The sequence below is a fragment of the Gobio gobio genome, assembly GCF_949357685.1.
Source record: "Gobio gobio genome assembly, chromosome: 12".
NCBI lineage: Eukaryota > Metazoa > Chordata > Actinopteri > Cypriniformes > Gobionidae > Gobio > Gobio gobio.
The window spans coordinates 19,110,492-19,137,616 of NC_137105.1; the positions used below are offsets into that span (position 1 = coordinate 19,110,492).

General features: G+C 44.0%; 1 protein-coding gene across 1 annotated transcript in view; it reads left to right on the top strand.

Moving 5' to 3' along the window:
• Positions 1 to 3,876: 3,876 nt before the first annotated feature.
• Positions 3,877 to 27,125, top strand: part of armc2 (armadillo repeat containing 2) — a gene marked incomplete at its 5' end in the record, with an annotated part of 30,409 nt that continues 7,160 nt past the window's right edge. The window contains 12 exons of the mRNA XM_079831234.1: positions 3,877 to 4,091; positions 5,831 to 5,903; positions 5,985 to 6,150; positions 6,957 to 7,110; positions 8,424 to 8,467; positions 8,962 to 9,069; positions 10,506 to 10,696; positions 11,452 to 11,554; positions 11,652 to 11,908; positions 13,878 to 14,023; positions 16,061 to 16,160; positions 26,034 to 26,310. Of these exons, the coding sequence (XP_079687360.1) occupies positions 3,877 to 4,091; positions 5,831 to 5,903; positions 5,985 to 6,150; positions 6,957 to 7,110; positions 8,424 to 8,467; positions 8,962 to 9,069; positions 10,506 to 10,696; positions 11,452 to 11,554; positions 11,652 to 11,908; positions 13,878 to 14,023; positions 16,061 to 16,160; positions 26,034 to 26,310 (1,834 nt within the window). The remainder of the gene's footprint in view (positions 4,092 to 5,830; positions 5,904 to 5,984; positions 6,151 to 6,956; positions 7,111 to 8,423; positions 8,468 to 8,961; positions 9,070 to 10,505; positions 10,697 to 11,451; positions 11,555 to 11,651; positions 11,909 to 13,877; positions 14,024 to 16,060; positions 16,161 to 26,033; positions 26,311 to 27,125) is intronic.

The window sequence follows — 27,125 nt, forward strand, 5'->3', positions numbered from 1 at the left end:
TAAGGGTGTGGCCACTTTGAGTGACAGGTGGATAGCCATTTATCTGCTGTCTGACTTAGTCAAGGCGTCACTTCAGCTCTGCCCACGTCCCGCCTCTTTGCCCATTTTCTCTTATCCGGGAGGGAGGCGTGATGACGCGCTGCCAAGATGGCAACGGCCATCTCGTCCATACTTTGCACTTCAGAACGGCTCATCAGAATCCTATGGGTGACGTCACGGACACTACGTCCATATTTTTTTACAGTCTATGGCTAATTTTTATGTTTGGGTGAACTATCCCTTTAAGTCTGCAAGAAAGCAAATGTTGAAATCTCTTTGTGCATGGCCAAAACAAAAACTGTAGTGCTTCTTGACCACATGTTGACACAAGCTCAAAGTGTTTGACAGTTCTTACTTTGTGTAAAGTCTAAGCAAGCACATTGCTTAACCTCCTCATCATACATTCGTGAGCCATCAGGAGGTGATGGTTCTCCTTATCACCAGGGGCCTCATTTATAAAACTTTGCGTAGGATTTGCGTCAGAAGTGGCGTACGGATGAAACATAGGATGTGCGTACGCACAGAAATATTCGGATTTATAAAACCGTGCGCACGCACATCCTACGCAGTTTTCCCTTAATAAATCACAATCCATTCTAAATGTAGCGCAGCTTTTGCGGCTTCATGTCACGCCCATAGTTGCCCATAAATAGTCCGTGAAACGCCCACAAGTTAATATTCATAATTTGCGAAATCATGGCAAATACAGAGAGGAAATAAAAAAAACGTAACTTCACTCAATGTGAAGTAGAAATTATCGTTGGCGAGGTGGAAAAGAGGAGAAAAATATTTTTTGGAGGGCACAGTGTGGGCATTATAATGCCAAAAAGGCACTTGAATGGCAAAAGGTTGCAGACGCCGTAAATGCTGTAGCCTCACAACCTCGGACCGTGGCCGAAAAAAAAAGAGAGAAATGGTCGGACATCAAAGTCGAGGCAAAAAAGCGTCTAACGCTCCATCGCCAGAGTGTATCTGCCACGGGTGGGGAAAGGGGACACCGGAGCGGACCCCTCTTGATGAGAGACTGCCGGCAATTATTGGGGAATCCCATTTATCCCAGTCCCTATTATCTACGTGGAAATGGGAAATAGTTCAGTGCAAATGTAATTTCTTGCAGCTTTCTGAATGGTTGAGACATAGCCTACGTCATATGTTATTTTATCGAAAATAAAACAAACTAAAGGCATTTGCATGAATACCATGATTCCCTAGCGGATGAAATTTTTTTTACTATGAAAACAACTTTCCCCAGTGGAAAATTAATAAATCTATCTATCTATCTGTCTATCTAATTGCATCTATATCTGCTCCGCCAGACGGACACATTGACGAGAATATCAGTTTTGTACATTATTTCGTTCTGTTTACCATATTATTTATGAGGATGAATTGCATAACATGCCAATATTGTTGCAGAACATATTTCACTTTTTTCTTTTTTTTTGTTGCATTTCTGTTGCAATTTTCGTTTGATTTTGTTTGTTTTACACTGCAGATCGATCAAACGGGTGTTCGTGTAGGCTGTTAATTGTAAGACTTGCTTTGTGAAGTCTTCAAGTTATTTATGAGAGGCAGTATTGCCATTTCTTTTACACAACGTTCTACAGTTTCACACACTTTCACGTGTTTCTTCCATCTGCCGACGGTGTCGCCATTTCTCATTTCACCCGTTTTTGTGCGTACGCCTGGGTCAGAGCTTGCGTGAAGGACCGCACATTTTCCCGTCAAGTTTGCTTTTTATAAATACCAATTATTGCGTAGAGAGCGGCGTACGCCTTCTTTTGTGCGTACGCAACGTTTATAAATGAGGCCCCAGGTGAGGGAGTCAATGCGTGTCCAAAGACTGCCCATAAGGAACGGGTTGCCAAGGAGACAGCAGCCAGAAAAATGATGGTCCTTGCAAAGCAAACCAATTTACCTCAGTGACATAGAAGAGCAGCCAGCATCAGTGGTGTATGTGCGTATGTTTCAAGGTTCACAAGATAATTAAATTTACACCATTCATGCAGCCCTCTAAATACAGATGTGTGCACCTCATATCCAGAATCTGACAGGCAGAAAAAAATGCAGTACACTTTACATAATGTTATCAAAATTGCCATCCTTAGCACCACACTCCCCTAGTGACAATGAAAGAGGGCAACCATATCTATGCAGCCATTGGCCAATGCGCACTCTAGTACTAACTCCTTATTGGCCAGCTCCTCCAATCTCATTACACCAATGAGGCTTCTTGTATCCATGAGAATGAAGCTTGTAGAGTTATTTAAATCTAACCAGAGCCAAAAGATGGCTCATATGTGGGTTTTACTTCATGATGAACAGAGAAATAGGTTTGTATATATAGTGTGTCAGACAAACCATGTCAGTCTTGCTTACAGAGTACAATGTGAGAGGATAATTTCAACATTGCATGAATAAAATGTTCTTATTCCTTCATGTATGTGGATTTTCTTATTAATATTATTAGGGAGTCTAAAACAACATGCCAGTTAAGATGTTTGACGTCTCTAATATATAATTTAGATCCCATAAATGGGTGGACAGATTCTCAGAAGACTTAAATGACAGGACAAGCTCTGTGGGAAATGACTGTTGAAACCACAACAGACAAAATAGATGTCTCAGTTTCAAAAGACAAGCACGTTCTCCACTATTTGCATAATGTATCCTCCATTATAGTCCCTTCAAGAAATTTGAGAGATTTCTGATGGGATGATACTGTCCTCATTTGAACAAAGCTACAAATTTGTTTTCTGTGTCAGAAAATCTTTTATGTGTCATTCTGGGTGGGTAAGTATCAGCTCACTTGTTATGTCTCCTGGGTGGTTACTGTCGCCTCGCGTCTCTGTGGGCCTGAATCTTTGGATTTTGCATTGAACACCGGGCAGATGAGTTTTGGTGAGGAATATAAATGAAGCCTTAATTAACTGTCATTCTAAATAAAAATATATATATATTTTTCGTTACAATAGGACAAAGTTTGAATTGTCTCACCTGTTTTCCCGTTGGAAATATTTTGGTTTCACACAACAAATGCTTCCGTGTGTCACGTGACCATGCGCGTGGCCGTGATTGACTCTGTGGTGTGAGTCCCTCTTTCTGCTGTTATACCCGCTCATCTTTCTGGATTAAAGATGATCTCTTTAAAACAGTGAAACCAAGACTCGTTTGGAAATCAAGGTAAAGGGCAATATAGTTTGTTTGTGCTGTTTACATCACGCACTGCCTAAAAGAACACGTTTTCCGATGAAGTAGGCAGTCAACGCATGATACTAATAGTGTCGTAGATTATTATTGTTTTGTTGGTTAACGTTACCTGAATTTAAGATCACGAATCGAGTTGTTTATTATACGAGTTTGTATCCTTTGGTTTCTTTTTACGGTATATGTTTTTAATGTTTTGTTTTGCTACACCCGAGCTACTGTTACAGCGTTGTGTGTTTCCATGGTGACGGTGCGTGGACGCGCATTCTTGTCTTGCACTGAATGATAGGGTTTATAAACAGTTGAACACGTGTGTGTGATGTGCATTTAAAATTACTTTTAAAAATGTATAAAATATAAAATATTGAAAACTAGTCTTACACGGCAGCAAACCACTGCGAAGACTGAAGTAATATGAGAATGTCAAAAAAAAATATGCAATGTAGTCTGCTATAGATTTCTGGGAAAGCTTAATTTTTATATTTTCAAGAGATAGTTAATGTTGTTCAAAAGATAAATTCTCCTTCTTCCTTTTACCATAGTTATGCATCTTTCCAACCAGTTTTGGTTATAGAATACTGGTCAAGGTCTCAGGCTTTTGATACTGGTACACATCCCTATGGATCAAGCATGTCTGGAATGGAGCTTCAGCAGGACAAAAGTGAGCGTGTCCACATGAGCACTGGCCTCAGGAAACAGACAAGTGCTGAGATTGTGTCTGAGGCTCGTCGCTCTCTCAGAACTCTTCCCACACAGCGACCTTTCACACCTCAGGAGAAGCATCGGCAGCTCTTTGGAGAATCATCTTCTCGTGCACATGATGGACGACCACCATCTGCATTCAGGTAAAACAACAACGGAGATGATAATTTTGTGCTTATCCCTTCTTTTGCATGTATTTAATGCTTATTATAATATTTTGAATGGATTTTTATTATAGAGTGCAACAGTACCCGCCTACGTTTTCAGCGGCCTTGGTTCTAAAATAATTTTTCCTCTAGGGATTTTTTAAAAGTCTTAATTTAAGAGTTATAAGTCATGATCCAAACCAACCAGCTACAAGGTGAATCACTCACAACATTACAAACTTTAATTGAAAGCAAAAAAAGCATTTGAAAATTAGACAAAAAATTAAAAGAGTAGTTAACAGCTTTTATGTGGGAAAGAACTACAGACCCATAAAGCATTGCAAACAAACATCTTTGCAGAATAATGGGTTTACTTAATTTGGGTTACTTATGGGTTTATTGGGTTACTTATGTTTTTTTTTTTTCATAAATTGCTATTAAACACAATAATTTAAAAATGAAGTTATTCTGTATTAATAACCCCTTAATTTGGGTTACTTATGGGTTATTAATAATGGGTTTACTTAAAATAATGTTTAAAAAAAATTATTTAGCTGTTAAACACAATTATTTAAAAATTAAGTTGAAATAATGTAGGCTAATGGCTTTAACAAAAGCATATACTGATTAACAACCTCATAGTTCACAGACAGCTCATATTATCATTATCGATAAAAAAACTATTTTCCTATGGGGAAAATTAATGTTTTTTTTTTTTTTTACTTCCAGAACCCCACTGTTGCACTCTATAAAGTACTTGAATCATATATTAAAGGGTTAGTTCACCCAAAAATGAAAATTCTGTCATTTATTACTTACCCTCATGTCGTTAGAAACCCGTAAGACCTTTGTTCATCTTCGGAACACAAATTAAGATATTTTTGTTGAAATCCGATGGCTCAGAATGGCCTCCATTGGCAGCAATAACAATGTAACAAGACCTATAAAAGGTACTAAAGACGTCGTTACAAAGTCCATCTCACTACAGTGGTTCTACAATCATTTTATGAAGCGACGAGAATAGTTTTTGTGCGCAAAAAAAAAATTATAATAACGACTTTATTCAACAGGTGCTTGTCTTCCGTCTAGGCCTCAGACGTGAACTCACGAAGCACCACGACGCATGCGCAAGAATAGAGCCGGGGTTCTGACACATGACCCGGAAGCGAGGAGCTTTGTTTACAAGCAGAGGAAGAAGCGCCGTATCTAAGCTATTGAATTCTACATTGATCATGCTTTAGGTCTTGGCGTAGTGGTCAAAATGGGGCTAAAGTGTGCATTTCCTGGATGCCCGAACGCCGTCATATTCTCGCGCATGCGTCGTGGTGCTTCGTGACTTCACATCAGAGGCCTAGACGGAAGACAAGCAACTGTTGAATAAAGTCGTTATTTTTTTTTATTTTTTGCGCACAAAAACTATAGCTTCATAAAATTATTGTAGAACCACTGTAGTGAGATGGACTTTGTAACGGTGTCTTTAGTACCTTTTATGGGTCTTGAGAGTGTAAAGTACATTGTGCCAATGGAGGCCTTTTTGAGCCATCGGATTTCAACAAAAATATCTTAATTTGTGTTGCGAAGATGAACAAAGGTCTTGCGTGTGTCGAACGACATGAGGGTAAGTAATTAATGACAGAATTTTCATTTTTGGGTGAACTAACCCTTTAACTGTTTACTTATTCATACTATTAAACTGGTATCCTGGTTTAAATTGCCTTCACAAATGTCTTTTCTAGTCTTCATGGCCGACATTTTGAAGTTCCTGACTCCAGGCCCAGCTCTGGAACTCGTCTCAGCCCACTGGAACATGTAAGAGACTTTTCAAAACTTTATGTCTTACTATACAAATGAAAACAGGAAACCGTAATCGAAGAGTTCTTTCAATCCTAGAAACCCAGGCTGTCCCTGGATGTGGACGGCTGTAACGATGAAGCAACTCTCCCCAAACCCCCAGCTGAACGAGGAAATACCAGGATAGGATCAGGAGGTTCTCGAGCCAGACTGCTTAGAGCATCATCCATCAACCGACTACCACCCATGACACCACACACAAAGAGTAAGAAAATAAATAAAAGTGTTTTATTAATCTATATTAGGTTTTTTTTCACTTTTGAATGAATATTCCAAAGAGTAAATATATTGAATCGCAAGATAGCACAGGGATACTTCATCTTTCAAAAAGTAATAGTGCATATTCACTTGTCAGGCAGAGTGGTAACCCTCTATAACTTCATTGTGTCCTCTGTCAGTGCCTATGAAAAGATGCTAGCTGTTAAAGTGTTTCACACCAAACCGAAATGAATAGACTCTTCCAAAAATCAGATATAAATCAGTTTACAACATCCCTAGGATGTAACTCTGCCATGTGTGCCTTGAGTTTGTCTGCATTGAGAAAACAGAATGTGTAACTGTACGGGGTCAGTAAGACTTTTGAAAGAAATGAATAATTTCGGTATACATTAAATTGATCAAAAGTGAGAACATTTTTCAAATAAATGTTCTTTTGAACTAAATATTTATCAAAGAATCCTGAAAAAAAATTATCACAGACTCCACAAAAATATTAAACAGCACAACTGTTTTCAACATTGATAATAAGAAAAATTTCTTTAGCACCCAATCAGCATATTAAAATGATTTCTGGAGGATCATGTGACTGAAGACTGTGGTAATGGTTGCTTTTAGTATATAAAAATAGAAAACGGGGATTTTGTTAAACAGTAGTTTAAACTGTAATAATATTTTGCAATATTGCTGTATTTTTTATCAAATAAATGCATCATCGTGAGATTTCTTTTAAAAACATTAAAATGTGTGTTGAGTCAATCTATCAATCTATGGGTTTTTGACTGTTTAGTTAAGTTGCATTCTTGTGTGCCTGTTCAGATATATCTCTAGGGGCAAGGATCGGAGTAGACCAACCAGACGACAGAGAAAAGCTACATTGTGCTGATGTTACAGAGCATAAAACAAAATCATCCTCCGAAACTGACCTGCACGCACTTATCAAACACAGGTATGCTTTTTGAGCATAAGAGTTTATTTACTTAAAGGTTACACATCAATTTAATGTATTCTATTTTTTTGTACATTTAGAGTTTTTGAAACCTCTGTAATTGGGTTCCCTTTTTCTATTTTTTGCTCTGTGCCTAAGAACCGCAATAAACCATTTTTATGTGTTGTTGACTCACAGGACACCAAGTTCAGAGAATGGACTTGTTTATTGTTAACTATTTTGAGGATCAGCAGCATTAATCCTTTCGTTACCAATGTTTTCTGAGTTTGATATCCTCTTTTGTGTACATCACAGAATTGTGTAATCTATCAGTAAGACCACATTTAAAGGTTCGCTTATTCAGATCCAAGTGCTCTCATTAATACATTGCCCAGAATGCCCACTTATGAAAATCGTAATGCAATGCATCCAATTTGGATCCATTTACGGACACTCTGGAATTTAATAGTAAGTTAAAGTCAAGCAGCAAGCCTCTCTCTCCTTCTTTCTCTACCATATCCTTGTTATAGTTGCTAATGGAGCGATATTAGATTATGCTGGCCGTTTGTGGCTGGCCGGCTCACTGGTCTGTTGACCACCAATACAGTCTCATTTGAGATTCACACGATGAGATCACGTCTCGGCCGAGGCATCCCATCAACAATGAGGCATTATCGAGACAGTACAAAGCCCAAACATGATCGATGCCACAAAAATGCCTCGCCGTACCATCACTTCTTCACAATCCTTAGGAAATACCCATTCGATATATGATAAAGATGAATGATTATGAATTTTAAGCACATTTAAGACATGCGTTACATTTAAGAGTGCGTTTAATCTGCTATTTATGATAGCACAGACTGAAACCCTGCAAACGGATATCTTGATTTTTGAGATAAAATTTACTGTGACAGTGCATGACAAGCTCTGAGACAATCACGTGAACCTGTGGTTTCCTGTCTGTTGCAGTAGCCCTCAAATACACGCATGTTTTAATGAACATTTACACAAGCACATTTTGAAAGATATCTATTTCCCACCAGTGACTGGTTTTGACACAACTGACAGTAAAAGAGATAATCAAACAAAAAAATTAGAAATAAAATTCTGCATCAGGATATCACAACAGTGACCTCTTGTGTCTGCCAGGAAAATTCCATGAGAATACTTTACTGAAAGCCATGTGTTTAAAAAGTACCCACATTTATATCTGCATAAATGCCATCAAGACTTTGTTAGTTCATCTAACCACTGTTTCAAACACAATTATGTCATTTATGCTGTTTGTCTGCTCTGTATGTACATGTTTACTGTATGTTTGTGATTAGCAGGATACCGCGAACTGATGTATCCAGTGAAAGAGAATCGAAACCAGGTATATTGCTATTTCTGTACACTTGAAACCGCTAACTTGCAGTCAAACACGTGATAAACAAAGCAAAGTTCTCACAACCTTGTACATCTTGCTCCTGACACAATCTTGCCAGTGGCCGCAAACATCTGATCGGATTGGAAACCTTAACCACTTTTGCTGCAGCAGTTTCTCAAGGTTCTTCTGTAGCCAGATGTTAGTTGATCGTTTGATCTGTTGTTTTCGCAACCCACTGCTTCCTGCAGCTCGTCCACAATGCAAATGCTCACAGAGGCATTTGAACAGAACAGACAGTAATGAAAAGGCGTGTGGGTGTGAAGCTTTGACCTTTTCATGCTTTGTTGAACATCCTGTATTACATTCATATGCTTTAAGAACTGCTGGGGTGAACTGTCTGAATTTCCTTTCCACTAGGATCAATAAAGAACATCTACCTGTCTATTTAAATATTTATCTGTCAGTCTGTCTAACACCTCCTCAATGTCTTTCTGCTGTAGAAGCCAGGCTTGAGTATGGAGACACAGGCGATGACAACATGGATGAATCTGTGTTCTGGAACACTAAGGTCCTTCCTGTCCTTCAAGAATTTGAATCCTTTGCACCAGGTGATGATAAAATTACTTATGTATGTGCTTAATATACACAAGTAATGATCTGATGACCTTAAAGAGCAAAGGGCCACATTCTGTTTGGCTGTACATCAAAAACCAACAATACGTTTAGTCATTTCAAATGAACATGGCTTTTCATTATCTTATGAGAACTTTATGAGTATGATTTTCTGCAGTAAACCGCTAGCAGAATATTTTTAAATAATTTCAAGAGAAATAATAAAGCAATTCCATTTTTTTTAATACATGCAAACACCCAAATAGTCAATCCCAATATAACAGCTCCGCTTTGTATTTTCCATTCACCCTAGTACTGATTCTTTTAGTTTATTCCCTCTATTACTGACTTTAAATTTAGAAAGATAGTCCTAATTCTGTGGTTATTGGATTGTGCTTATGCAAGTTCCTACTAAGGAGCGGCAGTTCTGCGCTTGAATGTGTCCCAGAGTGAAAGCAAAACTGCAGGGAGAAAGAAAACACAATATCTGAATGCAGAGGAATATAAACAAAGCTTGTGTTGAGCTTGGCTCGGTTTACGCTTTTAAAGTCAAAGCATGTGGGAGAAAAGAACCGTGAAATGCAATCTAATAGCAGTAAATATTTAAGCACTTTGAAAATTCAATAGAAATTCATTTGAAAGATAAATATCAAATATTTATTGTGCCAGGAGCCTCTCGCTTCATGCATAAAATACCATTCATATTCTCCATGGCATCTTCAGAGGGTGCCGTTGGGGAGAATGCCAACCATCTTGGAAACAGATTTGAGAAACATTTGTTTTAGCAAAAATAGCTTTGGAAAAATGCAGCCCCTGCCTTATCCCCTAAAGGCAAGTTAGATCCAGCAAGAATAAGGCATTGCCAGTGCACAGAATGGTTAAAAAGCATGTAGAAATGGATAATTATTTGATATGCAACAGCTAGTCTAAGATGCAAAGATGAATAGAAAACAAAATGATTAAAATTGAGCTCAGGAGAATTTGGAGATATTGATACTCTAGTGAAGTCTAATACAACTTAAAACTGGTGCCAAAACTCGTGTTGTCATGCCAGAGCCAGAGCATACAGAAAGACAGTAAAGTGCTATTATATACGCACTAATGATGCATACCATAGAGAGGGAGAATTTGCAGCCATGTTAACCACGCAGTGGGTGTTGACATGTGGGTCAAATGTCACTGAAATGTCAGTAAGCCTACTCTGTGTACACATCAGTTCAGCTGAATGAAAGAGTCTGTGTATCCCACAGACTACTTATCTTTCACTGTCCTTCACAGGGACAGTTGAAGGGTGACAATGCTGCAGTTAATACTGTACGAGACATTCGGTTTGAAATGCGACCATGACACTGTTACAAATTGTGTGTTCTGGAACATACAGAATACTGATTGGATTTTGTCTTTTTCCAAAAAAAAAAAACTATCCTTTTAGGTGATGGCGTGTCAGAGGAGATTGTGGGACGGCTGTGTAACTCATGCAATGGTCTCCATGACGCATTAGCAGAGAAAGACATGCTGGGAAGGCAGTGTAAAAAGAGGTCTGCCATCCTTAGAATACTCTTCAGACTTATAGATGCGGGATCGGACCAACTTAACCTAACATTAGCCAAACTTATTCTGGCAGTGAGTATATGGACACACACACACACACACACACACACACACACACACACACACACACACACACACACACAATATGGCCCTTAAACCTTGTATTTGGTTAAAAGTCTGGATATGATTGTTATGGTCTGGGTCAAATTTACCCTGATTGATTTCAATACACTTACCTATGAAAAGCTAACAAATAAATCAGATAAAAACAGAACTTCCTTAAAAACATTAATACTTTGTGCACATTACAAAAAGTAAACATAAGAAAAGAACACATTTTTTAAAACTGTATTTAACAAAACATTTTTAATTGAACATTTTTTTTCATCATTGTTCGCTTTCCAGTGAACTAACATCTGAGCACACATAAATGTGTACGCCTTCAATGCAGTGTAAGTTTCTCTAGAGCATGCATAAATGCAAATGCCTTCAGAGGGGCATTGACAAGTTGACATATTTTATATTTTAGTTCTGTGCCTTTAACAATGAATTAACAATGGTCAAACATAGTTTGCATATTCCGCAACACATTAGAGTATCAACACTTTGCATGCATGTTCATGACCCTAAAAGAGAAAAAGTCACAAAATGTCAAGAAAAATATCATGGTTAACCTATTTCAGACATCCCAAAAATCGAAATAGGTCAAACTGACCCACAACATAATCTTTTACATGGTCTGATCTTAAACAGCCTCTACTTTATAAGATAAGTGTCGGAATGTGAAATAGTTTACAGTATCTTATTGCTGTTGTCTATATTACAAGCTCAATGTGAGTGGAAACAACTTGCTGAACATCTGCAAACTCGTCTTCAAAATCAGCCGGAACGCTAGTAACGACGCCCTGTTCCTCACCGACTCCATCCTAGGTTAGACCTGATTATTGTATAACTTACCCAGACTCTCTAAGCTCAATCAGGCATTATCTCTAACATCAGCCCATTGTGTGTTTGTGCTTCCACACAGACTCCATTCTGTCTCTGCTACAGTGTGAGGATGTGTGGAGTAAAGGTGAGGCCGTGCTGTACTGTGTCGGCTCACTGAAGCTCCTCTCAGGAAACAGTGCCATCTCCAGGCTGCTGCTGGCTAAAGGCTTCATCGGCATACTGCTGCAGCTGTCCAAGAGACTGATGCATGGTCCATCTACAACGTCAGCTAATGTAACTACTCAGAGTTCAGAGGAAGAAGGCCAGCGTGCCATCGCAGGACACATACTGGTACAGGTGGGTGGTTCTTTATGGTTGCCTTGTTTGGGCAGGTGTTAAAGGTCAAAGTTGCCTTATTGTCATCTCTATTGTCATCTTTTAGTATGCCAATCATGTTCGCAATCATACACATACCCAGAGCTGGCAACCCACAAACAAACTGAAGCATTTCAGTGGATCAAATGTGACATCTTAAAGGGATACTTCACCCAAAAAATGACCTTTATGGCTTTCTTTCATCTGTGGAACAAGAGAAGATATTTTGAAGAACAGTAGTTTTGGTTAACATTTGGTGCGTCCCAATTCGCATACTATCCATCCTAAATAGTATTCGAAAATAGAATTAGTATGTCCCAAATCGTAGTATGTTGAAAAGAGTATTCCAAAGATACCCGGATGGTCTAATTTTTCTGAGATCGACACGCACTCTAACGGCTGATATTGCCCACAACCTTTGCGAGTTGAACGAGGATTCGATTAGAACTACAAAGTGTTAAAAAACTACAAACATGACGGATGTGCGAGTCTGACGGTTAAGTAGAGAGGTATAGATAAAGGGGTTTGAGTGATTATCAGTATTTAACCTGACAAAAAAAGATTTTTTTTCCACATTATATTTCACCTGCAACAGTATTGTGAACTTTTCTGATACATTTGGTCATTAACTTTTAAATGCATCATTATATTTAAACTGCAAACACATGAGGAGAGCATTAGAGACCCACAAATGGCAGATCGACTTGCTACTAACTACATTTCTCTCCGATGCGGTGGAAAATGAGGAATGTGGAGGATTTTAACTGTGACGATGATTGACGGGGCAGTTTAAACAGTGACGGGATGCACGTAACTAAGCGACAGAGTCTGTTAAAGATGACGAAGTAGTATGTCCCAAAGCTTGCATAATCTTCTGTTACACACTCAAAAGTGTGTACTTTTTCTTCACAAAAAGAGTACATACTTTTAGGTCATAGTATATGTAGAATTGGGACGCAGCACTAGTCTTTCATTGTATGGACCAAAAAAACAGAGACATTTCTTTTGTTCCGCAGATGAAAGAAAGTCGTAGTTTTGAAGTGACATGAAGTTGAGTAAGTAATGACAGAATTTTAATTTTTAGGTGAACTATCCCTTTAAAAAACGCAGAGAGACTTTAATGTAGGATAATATGTCTTCCTTCTCAAAAACACATAAGATCCCATCATACATTTCCACAGTGACCGAGGACATGTGCTTCCCATATGTGCTGGAATAGTGCTTTGTGCAGCACACTTACACCACCATAGATACATACCAATAGGTTTGCATTGCAAACATGGTAAATCTGTGTCTTTAAGACTTAAAAAAAGGAGGAATAGAACATGCTTAAACCCCACCCGAACATTTCTCAGAACTCTGCTCTGGGAGCGAAACGGAACAAAATGTGAGCGCTTCACAAGGGTGGAGTTGCATAGGGTCGAAAAAAAGGGTGGATTTGAATGTGCTTTTCCTCTGCTTTTGTTTTTGCTTTTGTCTGGGAGGATGCCCTTTTTCCACTTCTCTGTGTCCATATTTTACTTTATGCACCTTTTTTACTTATATACACAAAGGAGAATTATTTAACTCTGCCCAAACAAACTTCCTGAACTCGGCACGCATGGTTTGATGTTCAGCGCCAATTGCCATGGCACTCATTAGCCTGTTGGCAGACGGAAATGAGGGTTTTTATGAAAGCACAGCCTGATGGGCCAAGAAGCTCTAGCAGGCACCCTCCATGTACCCTAATCAGTGTCCTAAGCTCTTGATGGAGAGATTTATGAGGCCACTTTTTATAAGCCATCTTTTATTTCTTCTTGATTATAAGTGTTTCCTCTTTTATATGCATCTCTACTCATTATGCAATAATAAACACACACGCACACCTGCTGCATAGTACCTCATTCTCACTTAGTGAGTTAACAAACACACATACAGTTGCACACAGTCTTTACCTCTTCCCCCTTTCTAGGTCACAGCAGCTTTGAGAAATATAGCTGACCAGTCTGAGTCTCGGCCTTCCTTCCTGTCCAACAAGGCATTCTTTACTCTTTGCTTGATTCTGGAGAACCATCGTAATGACCTCGACATCTGCATTAATGTGGCCCGAATATTCAGGTGAGGATCGAAGTAAGTTTTTAGAGCAGTGGTTCTCAGCCTTTTTGACTCTCCCATTGGTAAAAATATAATTTTATCTACATGATAAAATATGGTAGAGCTTGACATAACTACAACCCCAAATCAGAAAAAGTTGGGACAGTATGGAAAACGCAAAAAAAAAGAAAGAAGTGATTTCTAAATTTACTTTGACTTGTATTTCATTGCAGACAATATGAACAAAAAATATTTCATGTTTTGTCTGGTCAATTTCATGTCATTTGTAAATATGCATCCTTTCCTGTCATTCAGACCTGCAACACATTTAAAAAAAAGTTGGGACAGTAAAGCATTTACCACTTTGTAATGTTGCCATTCCTTTTCACAACACTTAAAAGACGTTTAGGGACTGAAGACACCAAGTGATGAAGTGTTTCAGGTGTAATTTTGTCCCATTCTTCCTGCAAACAAGTCTTAAGGTGGGCAACAGTACGGGGTCTTCGTTGTTGCATTTTGCGCTTCAAAATGCGCCACACATTCTCTATTGGAGACAGGTCGGGACTGCAGACAGGCCAGTCAAGTACCCGTACCCTCTTCCTCCGCAGCCAGGACTTTGTAATGTGTGCAGAATGTGGTTTTGCATTGTCTTGTTGAAATATGCATGGACGTCCCTGGAAAAGATGTCTTCTTGAAGTCTCAAGTACATCTCTATGTACTTTTCAGCATTAATGGTGCCTTCACAGAAGTGCAAGTTACCTTTGCCAAGGGCACTGACACAACCCCATACCATGACAGAACCTGGCTTTTGGACTTGTTGCTGGTAACAGTCTGGATGATCCTTTTCTTCTTTGGTCCAGAGCACATGGCGTCCATTACTCCCAAAAAATACCTGAAATACTGATTCATCTGACCACAGTACACGTTTCCACTGTGTGATGGTCCATCCCAGATGCCTCCGAGCTCAGGGAAGTCGACGGCGCTTCTGGACACTGTTAACATAGGGCTTCCTTTTGGCACAGTACAGTTTTAACTGGCATTTGTGGATGTAACTACGTATTGTGGTACTTGACAAAGGTTTGCCAAAGTAGTCCTGAGCCCATGTGGTGATATCGCTTATAGATGAATGACGATTCTTGATGCAGTGCCGCCTGAGGGATCGGAGATCACGGTTGTTCAGCTTAGGCTTGCGCCCTTGTCCTTTACGCACTGAAATTCCTCCAGATTCCTTGAATCTTTTAATTATGTTATGCACTGTTGAATGTGAAATATCCAAATCTCTTCCTATCTTTCTTTGAGGAACATTGTTTTTAAACATTTCAATAATTTTCTCACGTATTTGTTGGCAAACTGGCGATCCTCGGCCCATCTTTGCTCCTAAAGGATTAGACCTTTCTTGGATGCTGCTTTTGTACCAAATCATAATTACAATCACCTGTTGACATCACGTGTTTCAAATCACATGATTATTTAACCATTTTACCTCATTACTAGCCCTAAATTGCTCCTGTCCCAACTTTTTTTGAAATGTGTTGCAGGTCTGAATGACAGGAAAGGATGCATATTTACAAATGACATGAAGTTGACCAGACAAAACATGAAATATTTTGTGTTCATATTGTCTGCAATGAAATACAAATACAAAGTCAAAGTATTTGACTGTTTGTAGAAAATTTGGGGTTGTAGAAAACGTGAATGCATATTCATTATAAAAATGAGCCATGGAGTTATAAGATTTTATTCATTTACAGTACTTTTCCAGGTCTAGAAATCTTTTTTTTTTATTAAGTAAACTACCTATATATCCAAGTTTTACAAGACCGTGGGAACAAAAAACACACACACACAAAAAAACAGTTGAATTAAAATAATACATATCTTGATTTTAGTAGTTTAGTTGTAGTAGTAGTAGTAGTAATAGTTGAGAACCACCGGTTTAGTGTTTTATAATGCACTGGTATAAAATGCATGAACCCATCATTTGATTTAATTAGAGCTTTCTGATTACTGTTGGTAAAGTTGTGCCATGTGATGTGTGAGAATATGTTTGTGTGTCTCCAGCAAGCTGTCCACCTACACTGAATGCTGTCATGCACTAGCTGAGATGCCACGCTGCTGCAGCCTATTTTTGGACCTTCTAGGCAAACACAGCAGGAAACAGGTGAATTTAGCTCAAGAATATGTGCGGTGTCCACGCACACTTTGATGAAACAAGCACACGCATGCAGGCATATAGGCTGCTGTTCCGCTTTCTGCTCTCAAGTGAAACTTGAGCAATGGTCTATGAAGGTGTGTGCGTGTTGCTGTTCATTTTATTTCGGTACAGACCGTTCAGATGTTCTTCTCTCGCTTTCCTTCTGGCACTGAGAGTAATGAGATCATGTGCTCCTAATCTCATAAAGAATAAACACGGTTCACACTGTGTACTAGGTATCATAAACAGAGTCTCACACACACTGTGCTTCAAATAGGGACATACTGTCCACTAGACTACTGGCTGCACCCTGCTTTTTTTCATACATTCTACATGAAAACAGAAAAGAGTTGTCTGAAAGTGTCTGAAAAAATAAAGTTCCCTTTCAGTCGGTCACTACGACGTACGTCGGTAATACCGACGAATCGGGATCACTTCAGAGAGCCCCTATCAGCTTCGAGAACTTAAGAACAGGCCAATGAACAATTGGCGTGCGAGATTTGCATCTCGCGCTCCGCCCCGCGCCGCGGGTATAAACAGGAAGCGAGAGCATCGCACTGACGTCATTCACTTCGGAGCCGAACCGGCGTTTGAAGTACAGACTGCTTTCCTGATTGAATTCAGCAAGTATCAGAGAACGAAGAGGATCGTGTGTTGGTGTGACGGCACTCTCCAGCGGGACCGCGAACTCAAGCTGCAAAGAAGGAACAACTGCTGTTATCACAGCACCCTTTTGGTTTCGGTGGGTGTTCCATTTTTTGAGAGCAAACACAGGCTGCACTATCCCCTGTGTGTTGCCGCGGTTTCCCTGGGTGCTTCAGCACTCTCTAAAAGAGCGTTTCCTCACAAAAAGAGCAACACGGGTGTGACTGCGTCTTTCTCAAGATGTCATTCCACCCGTGCGTTTCTGGATGCGGTCGTTCCCTCTCGCCCGCTGACGGCCACACTCACTGCATCACGTGCCTGGGCTTACAGCACGCTGAGGCAGCATTTGTGAATAGCTCGTGTTCTCACTGCGGGAACATGACTATTGCGGTGCTTAGATCCAGACTCTCCTACCTCCGGGAAGGCGGAGTCCCCCTCCCCATACCTCGATCTAGAGCTATCCCTAACCAGGATAGACCTACTTCGACGGATGACCGGGGTGATCTGAGGATAACGTTCAGGACAAACCCGCCTAGTGTCCCTACGCAGGTCCCTGAACCCTCACAAGCACCGCTGCCGGTGGCGCCACCGGAAGAGATCGCTGGTCCCGCCCACGGGCGCCCAGTCATCTCTTTCGGAGCGCCCGCGGACGAGCAGATGTCGATCGCAGCATCGGAGGGGGAGTTCCAGTCCTCGGAGGATGAGGACTCAGTTGTACTGCCTCCCTCTGGGAGAGTGGCAACGGTTGAGTCGGACCCCGAGTTGACGGCTATGCTTTCCCGGGCCGCCGAAAAGGTCGGGCTTGTGTGGAACCCTCCACCATGTCCCGAACCTTCTAGGTTAGATGATTGGTTCCTGGGGGGGGGGTCGCGCTGGTTCTCAGCGTCCCGCCCCAGTGCCATTCTTCCCGGAGGTGCATGAGGAGCTTTCCAGGTCGTGGACGACACCCTTCAGTGCCAGAAACAGACCTGGAGGCTCCTCCCTCCTCACTACCCTTGACGGTGGACAGGCCAAGGGTTACGAGAGGATCCCGCCAGTCGAACGTGCCGTCGCGATGCAGCTGCGTCCGGCGACCGCCTCCGAGTGGCGTGGTGATCCTCGTCTCCCGTCCAAAGCCTGTAGACTTTCGTCCAGTCTGACTGCGAAGGCCTACAGGTCCTGCGGACAGGCCGCGTCTGCCTTGCATGCCATGGCGTTGCTCCAGGTGCACCAGGCCCAGGCACTCATGGACATGCACGAGGGTAGGTCTGACCCAGAGCTCCTCCGGGAGCTCCGGGCGGCGACGGACCTCGCCCTCCGGGCGACGAAAGTTACCGCCCGTTTCGTGGGTCAGGCGATGTCCACCTTAGTGGTCCAGGAACGGCATCTCTGGCTCAACCTGGCCAACATGAGGGAGACTGACAAGAACTGGTTCCTGGACTCCCCCATATCGTCGGCCGGGTTGTTCGGCGACGCGGTCGAGAATTTCGCCCAGCAATTCTCGGTCGCCCAGAAGCAGACGGAGGCCATAAAACATATCCTGCACCGGCGGCCCGCTGCTGCCTCCACCCAGCCGCCGGCTGCAGCACCTCCGCCTGCCCGTCGCCGAGGACGTCCTCCTGCGGCCGCCCCCGCTCCCGCCCCAGCCCAGCAGCAGCCTTCCACCGGCCGTGGGCGTGGAGCCGGTCGCGGGAAGAACGTCCAGCCCGCTCAGGCCGCTGCCAAGCCAGGTGGCAAGCGTCGTCGGAAGAGACCCTGAGACGGGCCGCCCAGAGATGGAGGAAACTGCTCTTCAGGAGATGGCTGCAGCACCACTCCTTCCCCCGGTGGAGGGCCGGGGGAACACTATTTGTTTGTCTGTTCCGCCACTGGCCTCAGTGCCAGTGGCACCCAAATTTTCAATAAAAGAGCAGTTTCCAACATCTCTGGGTGCCAAGAGAGCGCGTCTGGCGGTATGCGACGCTACCATGCCTCGTACCCCTCAGACACCTCTCTCCTCGCCAACAGGGGGCGTCGGTTGTGCGGACGCACACAATGTGCCACCCCACGCTGTGCCGTCCCCTCAGCGGATGCAGGTCGTGTGTCAGACCCAGACCCCTGCACGGACCACTCCCATGTCGTCCTGGGGCCCCTGCGTTCCGCTGCGCTGCCCCGCTCCGGGTACGTCCGTGGTGCCGATGATCCCGCTTGCTCGGTCTCTGGGGACTGGCTAGCGCTCCCCAGCCCGTCTCGCTGGATCATCCGCACCATCAGACTCGGCTATGCGATTCAGTTTGCCCGGCGTCCCCCGAAGTTCAGGGGTGTCCACTTCACATCTATACCGAAGGAGGGCGCCCCGGTGCTTCAGGCGGAGATCGCTGTCCTATTGGCGAAGGACGCGATAGAGGATGCCGTTCCGAATGCTAACGCAGAAACGCATCTTCAGGTGCATCCGTCCCCAGGATTGGTTTGCGGCGATTGACCTGAAGGACGCGTACTTTCATGTCTCGATTCTCCCTCGACACAGACCGTTTCTACGCTTTGCTTTCGACGGACGGGCATACCAGTACAAAGTCCTGCCCTTCGGGCTGTCCCTGTCGCCCCGTGTCTTCACGAAAGTCGCGGAGGCGGCCATTGCTCCCATGAGAGAGCGTGGTGTTCGCATCCTCAACTATCTCGACGACTGGCTGATTCTTGCCCAGTCGCGGGAGCAGTTGTGCGAACACAGGGACATGGTGCTCCGGCACCTCAGCCAGTTGGGTCTTCGGGTCAACTGGGAGAAGAGCAAACTCTGTCCCGTACAGAGGATCTCTTTTCTCGGGATGGAGATCGCTCGGTCGCAATGACTGCGCGCCTCACAGAGGAGCGCTTCCAGTCGGTGCTGAGCTGCTTGAGTACGCTCAAACGCAGTACAGCGGTTCCACTGAAACATTTTCAGAGGCTCCTGGGGCATATGGCAGCAGCAGCTGCAGTAACGCCGCTAGGGCTGCTCCATATGAGACCGCTTCAGCACTGGCTACACGACCGAGTCCCGAGACAGCGGGTCCCTCCGTGTCCAAGTGACGCCGAGATGCCGCCAAACCCTCACCCCGTGGTCGGACCCTTCATTTCTACGGGCAGGAGTTTCTCTAGAAGAAGTGTCCAGGCATCATGTTGTCTCCACGGATGCCTCACCCACGGGTTGGGGTGCCACGTACAACGGGCTTGCAGTATCGGGTCTGTGGACGGGGCCCCAACTGCAATGGCATATCAATTGCCTAGAGTTGCTGGCAGTTCGTCTTGCTCTCAGCCGCCTCAAGGGGTCGCTCAAAGACAAGCACGTTCTGGTCCGGACGGACAGCACGACGGCCGTTGCGTACATCAACAAACAAGGTGGTCTACGCTCCCGCCGTTTGTCCCAACTCGCCCGCCATCTCCTCCTGTGGAGTCAGAAGCATCTGAGGTCCCTTCGTGCTATTCACATTCCGGGCCTGCTCAATCGTGCGGCCGACGAGCTGTCACGGTTGCCAGTGCTCCCCGGAGAGTGGCGACTCCACCCCCAGGTGGTCCAGCTGATTTGGAGTCGCTTTGGGGCCGCACAGATCGATCTGTTTGCCGCCCACGACACGACCCACTGCCAGTTGTTTTATTCCCTGACCGAGGGGACCCTCGGCACGGATGCACTGGCACACAGCTGGCCCCGGGCCCTGCGCAAATATGCGTTTCCCCCAGTGAGCCTTCTTGCACAAACACTGTGCAAGGTCAGGGAGGACGAGGAGCAACTCCTCTTGGTAGCTCCGTACTGGCCCAACAGGACGTGGTTCCCGGAACTAGTGCTCCTTGCGACAGCACCTCCTTGGCCCATTCCTCTGAGGCAGGACCTCCTGTCTCAGAGACGGGGCACCCTATGGCACCCGCGTCCAGACCTCTGGAAACTCCATGTCTGGTCCCTGGACGGGACGCGGAGGTTCTAGGTGACCTACCGCAAGCGGTAGTCGACACCATCGCTTCCGCCAGAGCCTCCTCTACGAGACGGCTATATTATATATGCGTTGAAGTGGAACCTGTTCGTCGACTGGTGCTCTTCTCGCCGAGAAGACCCCCGGAAGTGTTCGATCAGATCTGTGCTATCTTTTCTTCAAGACGGGTTGGAGCGAAGGCTGTCTCCCTCCACCCTCAAGGTATATGTTGCCGCTATCGCTGCAAGCCATGACCTCATTAATGGTGAGTCCTTAGGCAAGCATGATCTGATCGTCAGGTTCCTGAGGGGAGCGAGGAGACTAAATCCTCCTCGCCCCTCCTCTATACCCTCTTGGGACTTGACTCTGGTGCTGACCGCACTGCAGAGGGCGCCCTTCGAGCCTTTACAGTCAGTAGAGCTTAAGATCTTGTCTCTAAAGACAATCCTCCTGCATTGGCCTCAGTTAAGAGGGTAGGGGACCTGCAGGCATTTTCGGTCGACGAATCGTGCCTGGAATTCGGGCCGGGTGATTCTCAGGTGACCCTGAGACCCCGGCCTGGATACGTGCCCAAGGTTCCCACTACTCCCTTCCGGGACCAAGTGGTGAGCCTGCAAGCGCTGCCTTCGGAGGAGGCAGACCCAGCCCTGGCTTTTCTCTGTCCAGTTCGCGCTCTGCGCGTCTATGTTGACAGAACGCAAAGCTTTAGGACCTCAGAGCAGCTCTTCGTCTGTTACGGAGGACAGCAGAAGGGAAAGGCTGTCTCCAAGCAGAGGATGGCCCACTGGATAGTGGATGCCATCGTCTTGGCGTATGAATCCCAAGACGTGCCCTGCCCGCTCGGGGTTAGAGCTCACTCCACCAGGGGTGTAGCTTCTTCCTGGGCGCTGGCTCGTGGCGCCTCGCTGACAGACATTTGTAGAGCTGCGGGCTGGGCGACACCTAACACGTTCGCTAGGTTTTATAGCCTGCGTGTAGAGCCGGTGGCTTCTCGTGTGCTCGCTTCCCATAGTCAGCTTCACTGAAGTGCCCGTTCTAGTGTCAGCTTGCTGCGCCATTCCCTTCCCCTGGAACGGATACGTGCGCTTATTTTCTCCAGTCGAGTTCCCCAGGATTGGCGAACCCTGTTGAGTCCTCCGCACCCCTCGGCAGTCGGATGTTGCGGAGCGTCCGACGCCAGGTCTGGCACTCGTATGCATTGGTGGAACTTGTGTCAGACTGGGTTCCGTATGTCGTGACCCCCACGGCGGTCCCATACGTGTATTTCCACGGTACAGCTCCCTACGGCGAGCTTGTGTCTTTCCCTTGGCAGAGTTCCTCTGCCGTCTCAGTACGGTGTCGTCCCCCGCCTGCATTAGGCCGGGGCCACCCCTGGGACTTTCGTATGTCGAGCTGCCCACGGCCAGCCCATACGTTTCTTTCCACATGGTAACTCCCTCTGGGCATGATGTGGCTCCCGCAGCGTCCTTCGGGCACGCTTTCCCAGCGTTATCCAATCAGTCTGCTGAATGGGTCTTGCGGAACAGCAGTATGACTCTCCTGGCGTGAATCTCCCCGCCCGCTTCAGAACGGGGTCTGAGGGGCTCTCGCTGGGCGCTGGTAGTGGTAGTAACTGTGGCGCTTTCCATAGGGATCCCAATTCGTCGGTATTACCGACGTACGTCGTAGTGACCGACTGAAAGGGAACGTCTCGGTTACGTATTGTAACCCTCGTTCCCTGAAGGAGGGAACGGAGACGTACGTCCCGTCGCCACAGTTCCTTCCATCACTGCATGGCCGAGTCACTGGTTCGGCTCCTCAGTGAAAAACGTCAGTGCGATGCTCTCGCTTCCTGTTTATACCCGCGGCGCGGGGCGGAGCGCGAGATGCAAATCTCGCACGCCAATTGTTCATTGGCCTGTTCTTAAGTTCTCAAAGCTGATAGGGGCTCTCTGAAGTGATCCCGATTCGTCGGTATTACCGACGTACGTCTCCGTTCCCTCCTTCAGGGAACGAGGGTTACCATACGTAACCGAGACGTTCACCAAAGGCTGCTGGATTCACAGGAATGTTTTAGTGGACCATCAAAGCACTAAACACTAGGCCTGTCAATTAATTTAAATATTTAATGAAAACTAATCTTGTAATTTTTTCATAGTTAACATTATCATATTAATTTTATTAATTAGTCTGTGTTTAATTATAAGGTTTAAGGAGTTTTTTACTTTTTTTTATTTCTCAAACTGCTTCACAATGCACAAGAAATACAACATGGGGCTGAAAAGGAAAATATGCAATGAAGAAATAAAATATTCCCCCAATTTTTTGGTACACATTTTCAATATTTATGACTCTGGCCTGCTCTGCAGTCCTGGTGTTTGCATTAATATTTATATGAGTGATGGTGCTTTGCTTATGGGTGCCCCATCCACATGGAGACTCGTTTAGCTTGATACGTAAAAAATTTTGTATCGTATCGGCGTTTTGTCCTCACGGATCTGGCGTTTTGGGAGCCTGAAACCGATATTTTTTTAAACTGGGTCCCAGAGTGGATAAATCTGAAACCAACACGTTTATTTTGTGCACGGTGATGTAATCACACCACGTCCCGCACGGTAAAGACTAGAAGGGATACAACTACAGCCACTGGGCATGCGCACATCAATATTGCCTCATTTAATTACTATTAAATGTTTTTGCATTATTGTAAGGGTAGGTTTAGGGTTGGGGTAGGTGTAGGTGTTAATAAAACACAATCCTGCAAGTAGCAAATACATTTATTGTTATTTTATCGTGAGATTTTGCTTCACTTCCTACCATTGCTGTACCCCTTCTAGCCACGTCTCTTCTTCTCGGTTTTTTGTGTATTTCTGAGGCAGAATTACAGTGCCACATACTGGTCTGGCATGTATACTACATCGTTTTGAGTTGGTTTCAGTGGTTTCGTGTGTATGCAGATATTTCTTGAGACGAGGGGGAAAAAAAGATCGGATAGGGAAAGCTCTGGCTTTGTGTGGATGTGGCCTAAAATGTGCATTTTTACTGTATTGGGGGGGGGGGGAAACCAGTCAGTATCTGGTGTGACCACCATTTGCCTCACGCAGTGCAACACATCTCCTTCGCATAGAGTTGATCAGGTTGTTGATTGTGGCCTGTGGAATGTTGGTCCACTCCTCTTCAATGGCTGTGCGAAGTAGCTGGATATTGGGAGGAACTGGAACACACTGTTGTATACGCCGATCCAGAGCATCCCAAACATGCTCAATGGGTGACATGTCCGGTGAGTTTGCTGGCCATGCAAGAGAAATTGTGTACAGATCCTTGCAACATGGGGCCGTGCATTATCATGCTGCAACATGAGGTGATGGTCGTGGATGAATGGCACAACAATAGGCCTCAGGATCTCGTCATTGTATCTCTGTGCATTCAAAATGCCATCAATAAAATGCACCTGTGTTCGTTGTGTATAACATACGCCTGCCCATACCATAACCCCACTGCCACCATGGGCCACTCGATCCACAATGTTGACATCAGCAAACCGCTCACCCACACGACGCCATACCTGCTGTCTGCCATCTGCCCTGTACAGTGAAAACCGCGGGATTCATCCGTGTAGAGAACACCTCTCCAAAGTTTCAGACGGCATCGAATGTGAGCATTTGCCCACTCAAGTCGGTTATGACGACGAACTGCAGTCAGGGTCGAGACCCCGATGAGGACGACGAGCATGCAGATGAGCTTCCCTGAGACGGTTTCTTACAGTTTGTGCAGAAATTCTTTGGTTATGCAAACCGATTGTTGCAGCAGCTGTGGCTGGTCTCAAACGATCTTGGAGGTAAAGATGCTGGATGTGGAGGTCCTGGGCTGGTGTGGTTACATGTGGTCTGCAGTTGTGAGGGCGGTTGGATGTACTGCCAAATTCTCTGAAACGCCTTTGGAGAAGACTTAGAGAAATTAACATTCAATTCATGGGCAACAGCTCTGGTGGACATTCCTGCAGTCAGCATGCCAATTGACCGTTCGCAAAGACCCGCCCCCTTTAGTTACTGTTGCTATGCCCGACAAGCCATGGTGCTCTCATACCACACACACGTTCTCACGTAGAGAAAATACATCACTGAAGAGGACACTGACAACATGCCGACAGACAGGATAGAGCAAGTTACTTTTGATATGAAAAAAAGTCTCAACTTTAAAATGTTGTCATTTTTTAAAGAAATGTAAACAACAAATACCGTTTTGTGACTCTTTAATTTGTTGTGATTGCTGTAGCGCCTCAGTTAAAGCTGCTCGAGAACCGATCATCTCTTCCTTCTAGTTCATTGATAAGCATAAAATTAACATGAATGAACACTAAAAGAAATGTAGTTTAAACTGCGGAAAGACGTCAGTAAACACCGTTTTTCAAGCTCAAGTCCACCAACATTAATCTACCAACTCTCCTGACTGCTTTGTCGGACAAACCGCCAGATTCTGCGATGTGATTGGTCAGATCGCCTTTCAATCAAATTTGCGGCGAAGGGTGAATCGCATGCTCCCTCAAAACTTGCGACATCTGTGGAATTGTGCTGTGTGATAAAACTGAACTTTTTAGGCCACGTACAAGTTTATTTTTATAAAGAGTTTTTCCCTCCTCGGTTTAAAAAAAAAAAAGCGTCCACATGAAAACACAAAACACACTATGATGCGCTGTCAAGAGCATGCCAACCCAACAGGTGGCAATATAGCCCTAACCGTAAAGCCATGTTGGCCAATCAGAAGCCTGGAGAAAAAAAAGGTTATTTCCGGTTCTGACGCAACAAGCCAAAATCTCCGGTTTCACTGTCCACACGACACCACTGCAACTGGAGTTTTTTTTTTAATTTTCACCCTGGCAGGAGTTTTCAAAAAAGTTTTGTTTCAGTGTCCGGATACTGCTTTTGCGTGTGGACGAACGGCCAAACCGCATAGAAAAAGCTGCGGTTTTGAAAATACCCATGTTTGTGTGGACAGGGCCTTAGAGTGGCCCTTTATTGTGGCCAGCCTAAGGCACACCTGTGCAATAATCATGCTGTCTAATCAGCATCTTGATATGCCACACCTGTGAGGTGGATGGATTATCTCGGCAAAGGAGAAGTGCTCACTAACACAGATTTAGAAAGATTTGAGAGAAATAGGCCTTTTGTGTACAAAGAAAAAGACTTAGATCTTTGAGTTCAACTCATGAAAAAGTGTTGCGTTTATAATTTTGTTCAAATATATGTAAATAATTGCATGTGTTAGCACTTTAACTTACAACGAACTACTAAACACACTTGTCCTCTTTCCTTATGTGCAGGATCTAGTAGTGCGTCTCCTGTTCACACTTGGAAATCTGACAGCCAAGAGCATTGAAGCCAGAGAGAGAGTTTATGAAGAGGAAGGAGGGATAGATGTCCTCTTAGATCTTTTCCGGGCCTACCAGGAAACACTATCGCCACCTGAGAAATGTCATGAGAGAGAGGACGTCCTGGTCAAACTGATCAGACTGCTGGCCAACCTGGCCATCCACCCTACCGTGGGCACGGCACTAGCTGCCAACACATTGTGTGTGCAGCTGTTACTGGAGCTACTGGGTAAAAAAGACATAATCATATTATATACACACCCACTCTTTTGAGCACTTAATTCGTTCAGTTTTACATTCTACTACCATTCAACAAGTCATATTTACAAAAATCCCACACGTAATATACTTTATAGGTACTGTAGTGTATTCACTCATGCATTTAAATGCGATCATCACTCTCAAAGCATTGTACGTGTGACCAGTGGTTATCAGAAGTGATGTGACTTTAAACACAGCAACACAGATGTTTACTTCCTTGAACTTGAATGCATGTGCACTGTACAAATCACATGCTGTTCTCTTCACGTCAGTTACTGGCACAGACCCTCAAGTTTCTGCATCCTCTCCAATGACGAGAACAGCCAGACTGTAAACTGTTTGTTTTTCTTATGCCTAGCTCTTTATTTGAGCAGCCTGGTGCTCTCAGAGATGTTGTTGCAGTGTGGTTTGCTGGTGATAGTTGCAAGCTCTGTTTTGGTTCTGCATGTGGAAGTTTCAGAAGCAGGCATGTTAGGGTGAAAAGGTGGTTATGTATTTCCTTTTTGAAATAGAGAAGGAGATTTTTGTCCTGTGGAAATATCTGTCCTATATAATTTTTAGAATGTGAGAAGATAAAATGAAACCTTACTGTTAGATTCCTACAGAAATGACGGTTAGTTAGAGGATGCTGTCGTTTTTTAGATCAGATATGTGGACCGTTGGAGAGGAAATGGGTGGGAGATTTATTCTTTCTCACTGATCTACCTTATGTCTGCTATATTAAAATTACATCCTGTTATGATGAAAATAAAAATCAAGAAGGAAAAGAAACTGAGAAATCAA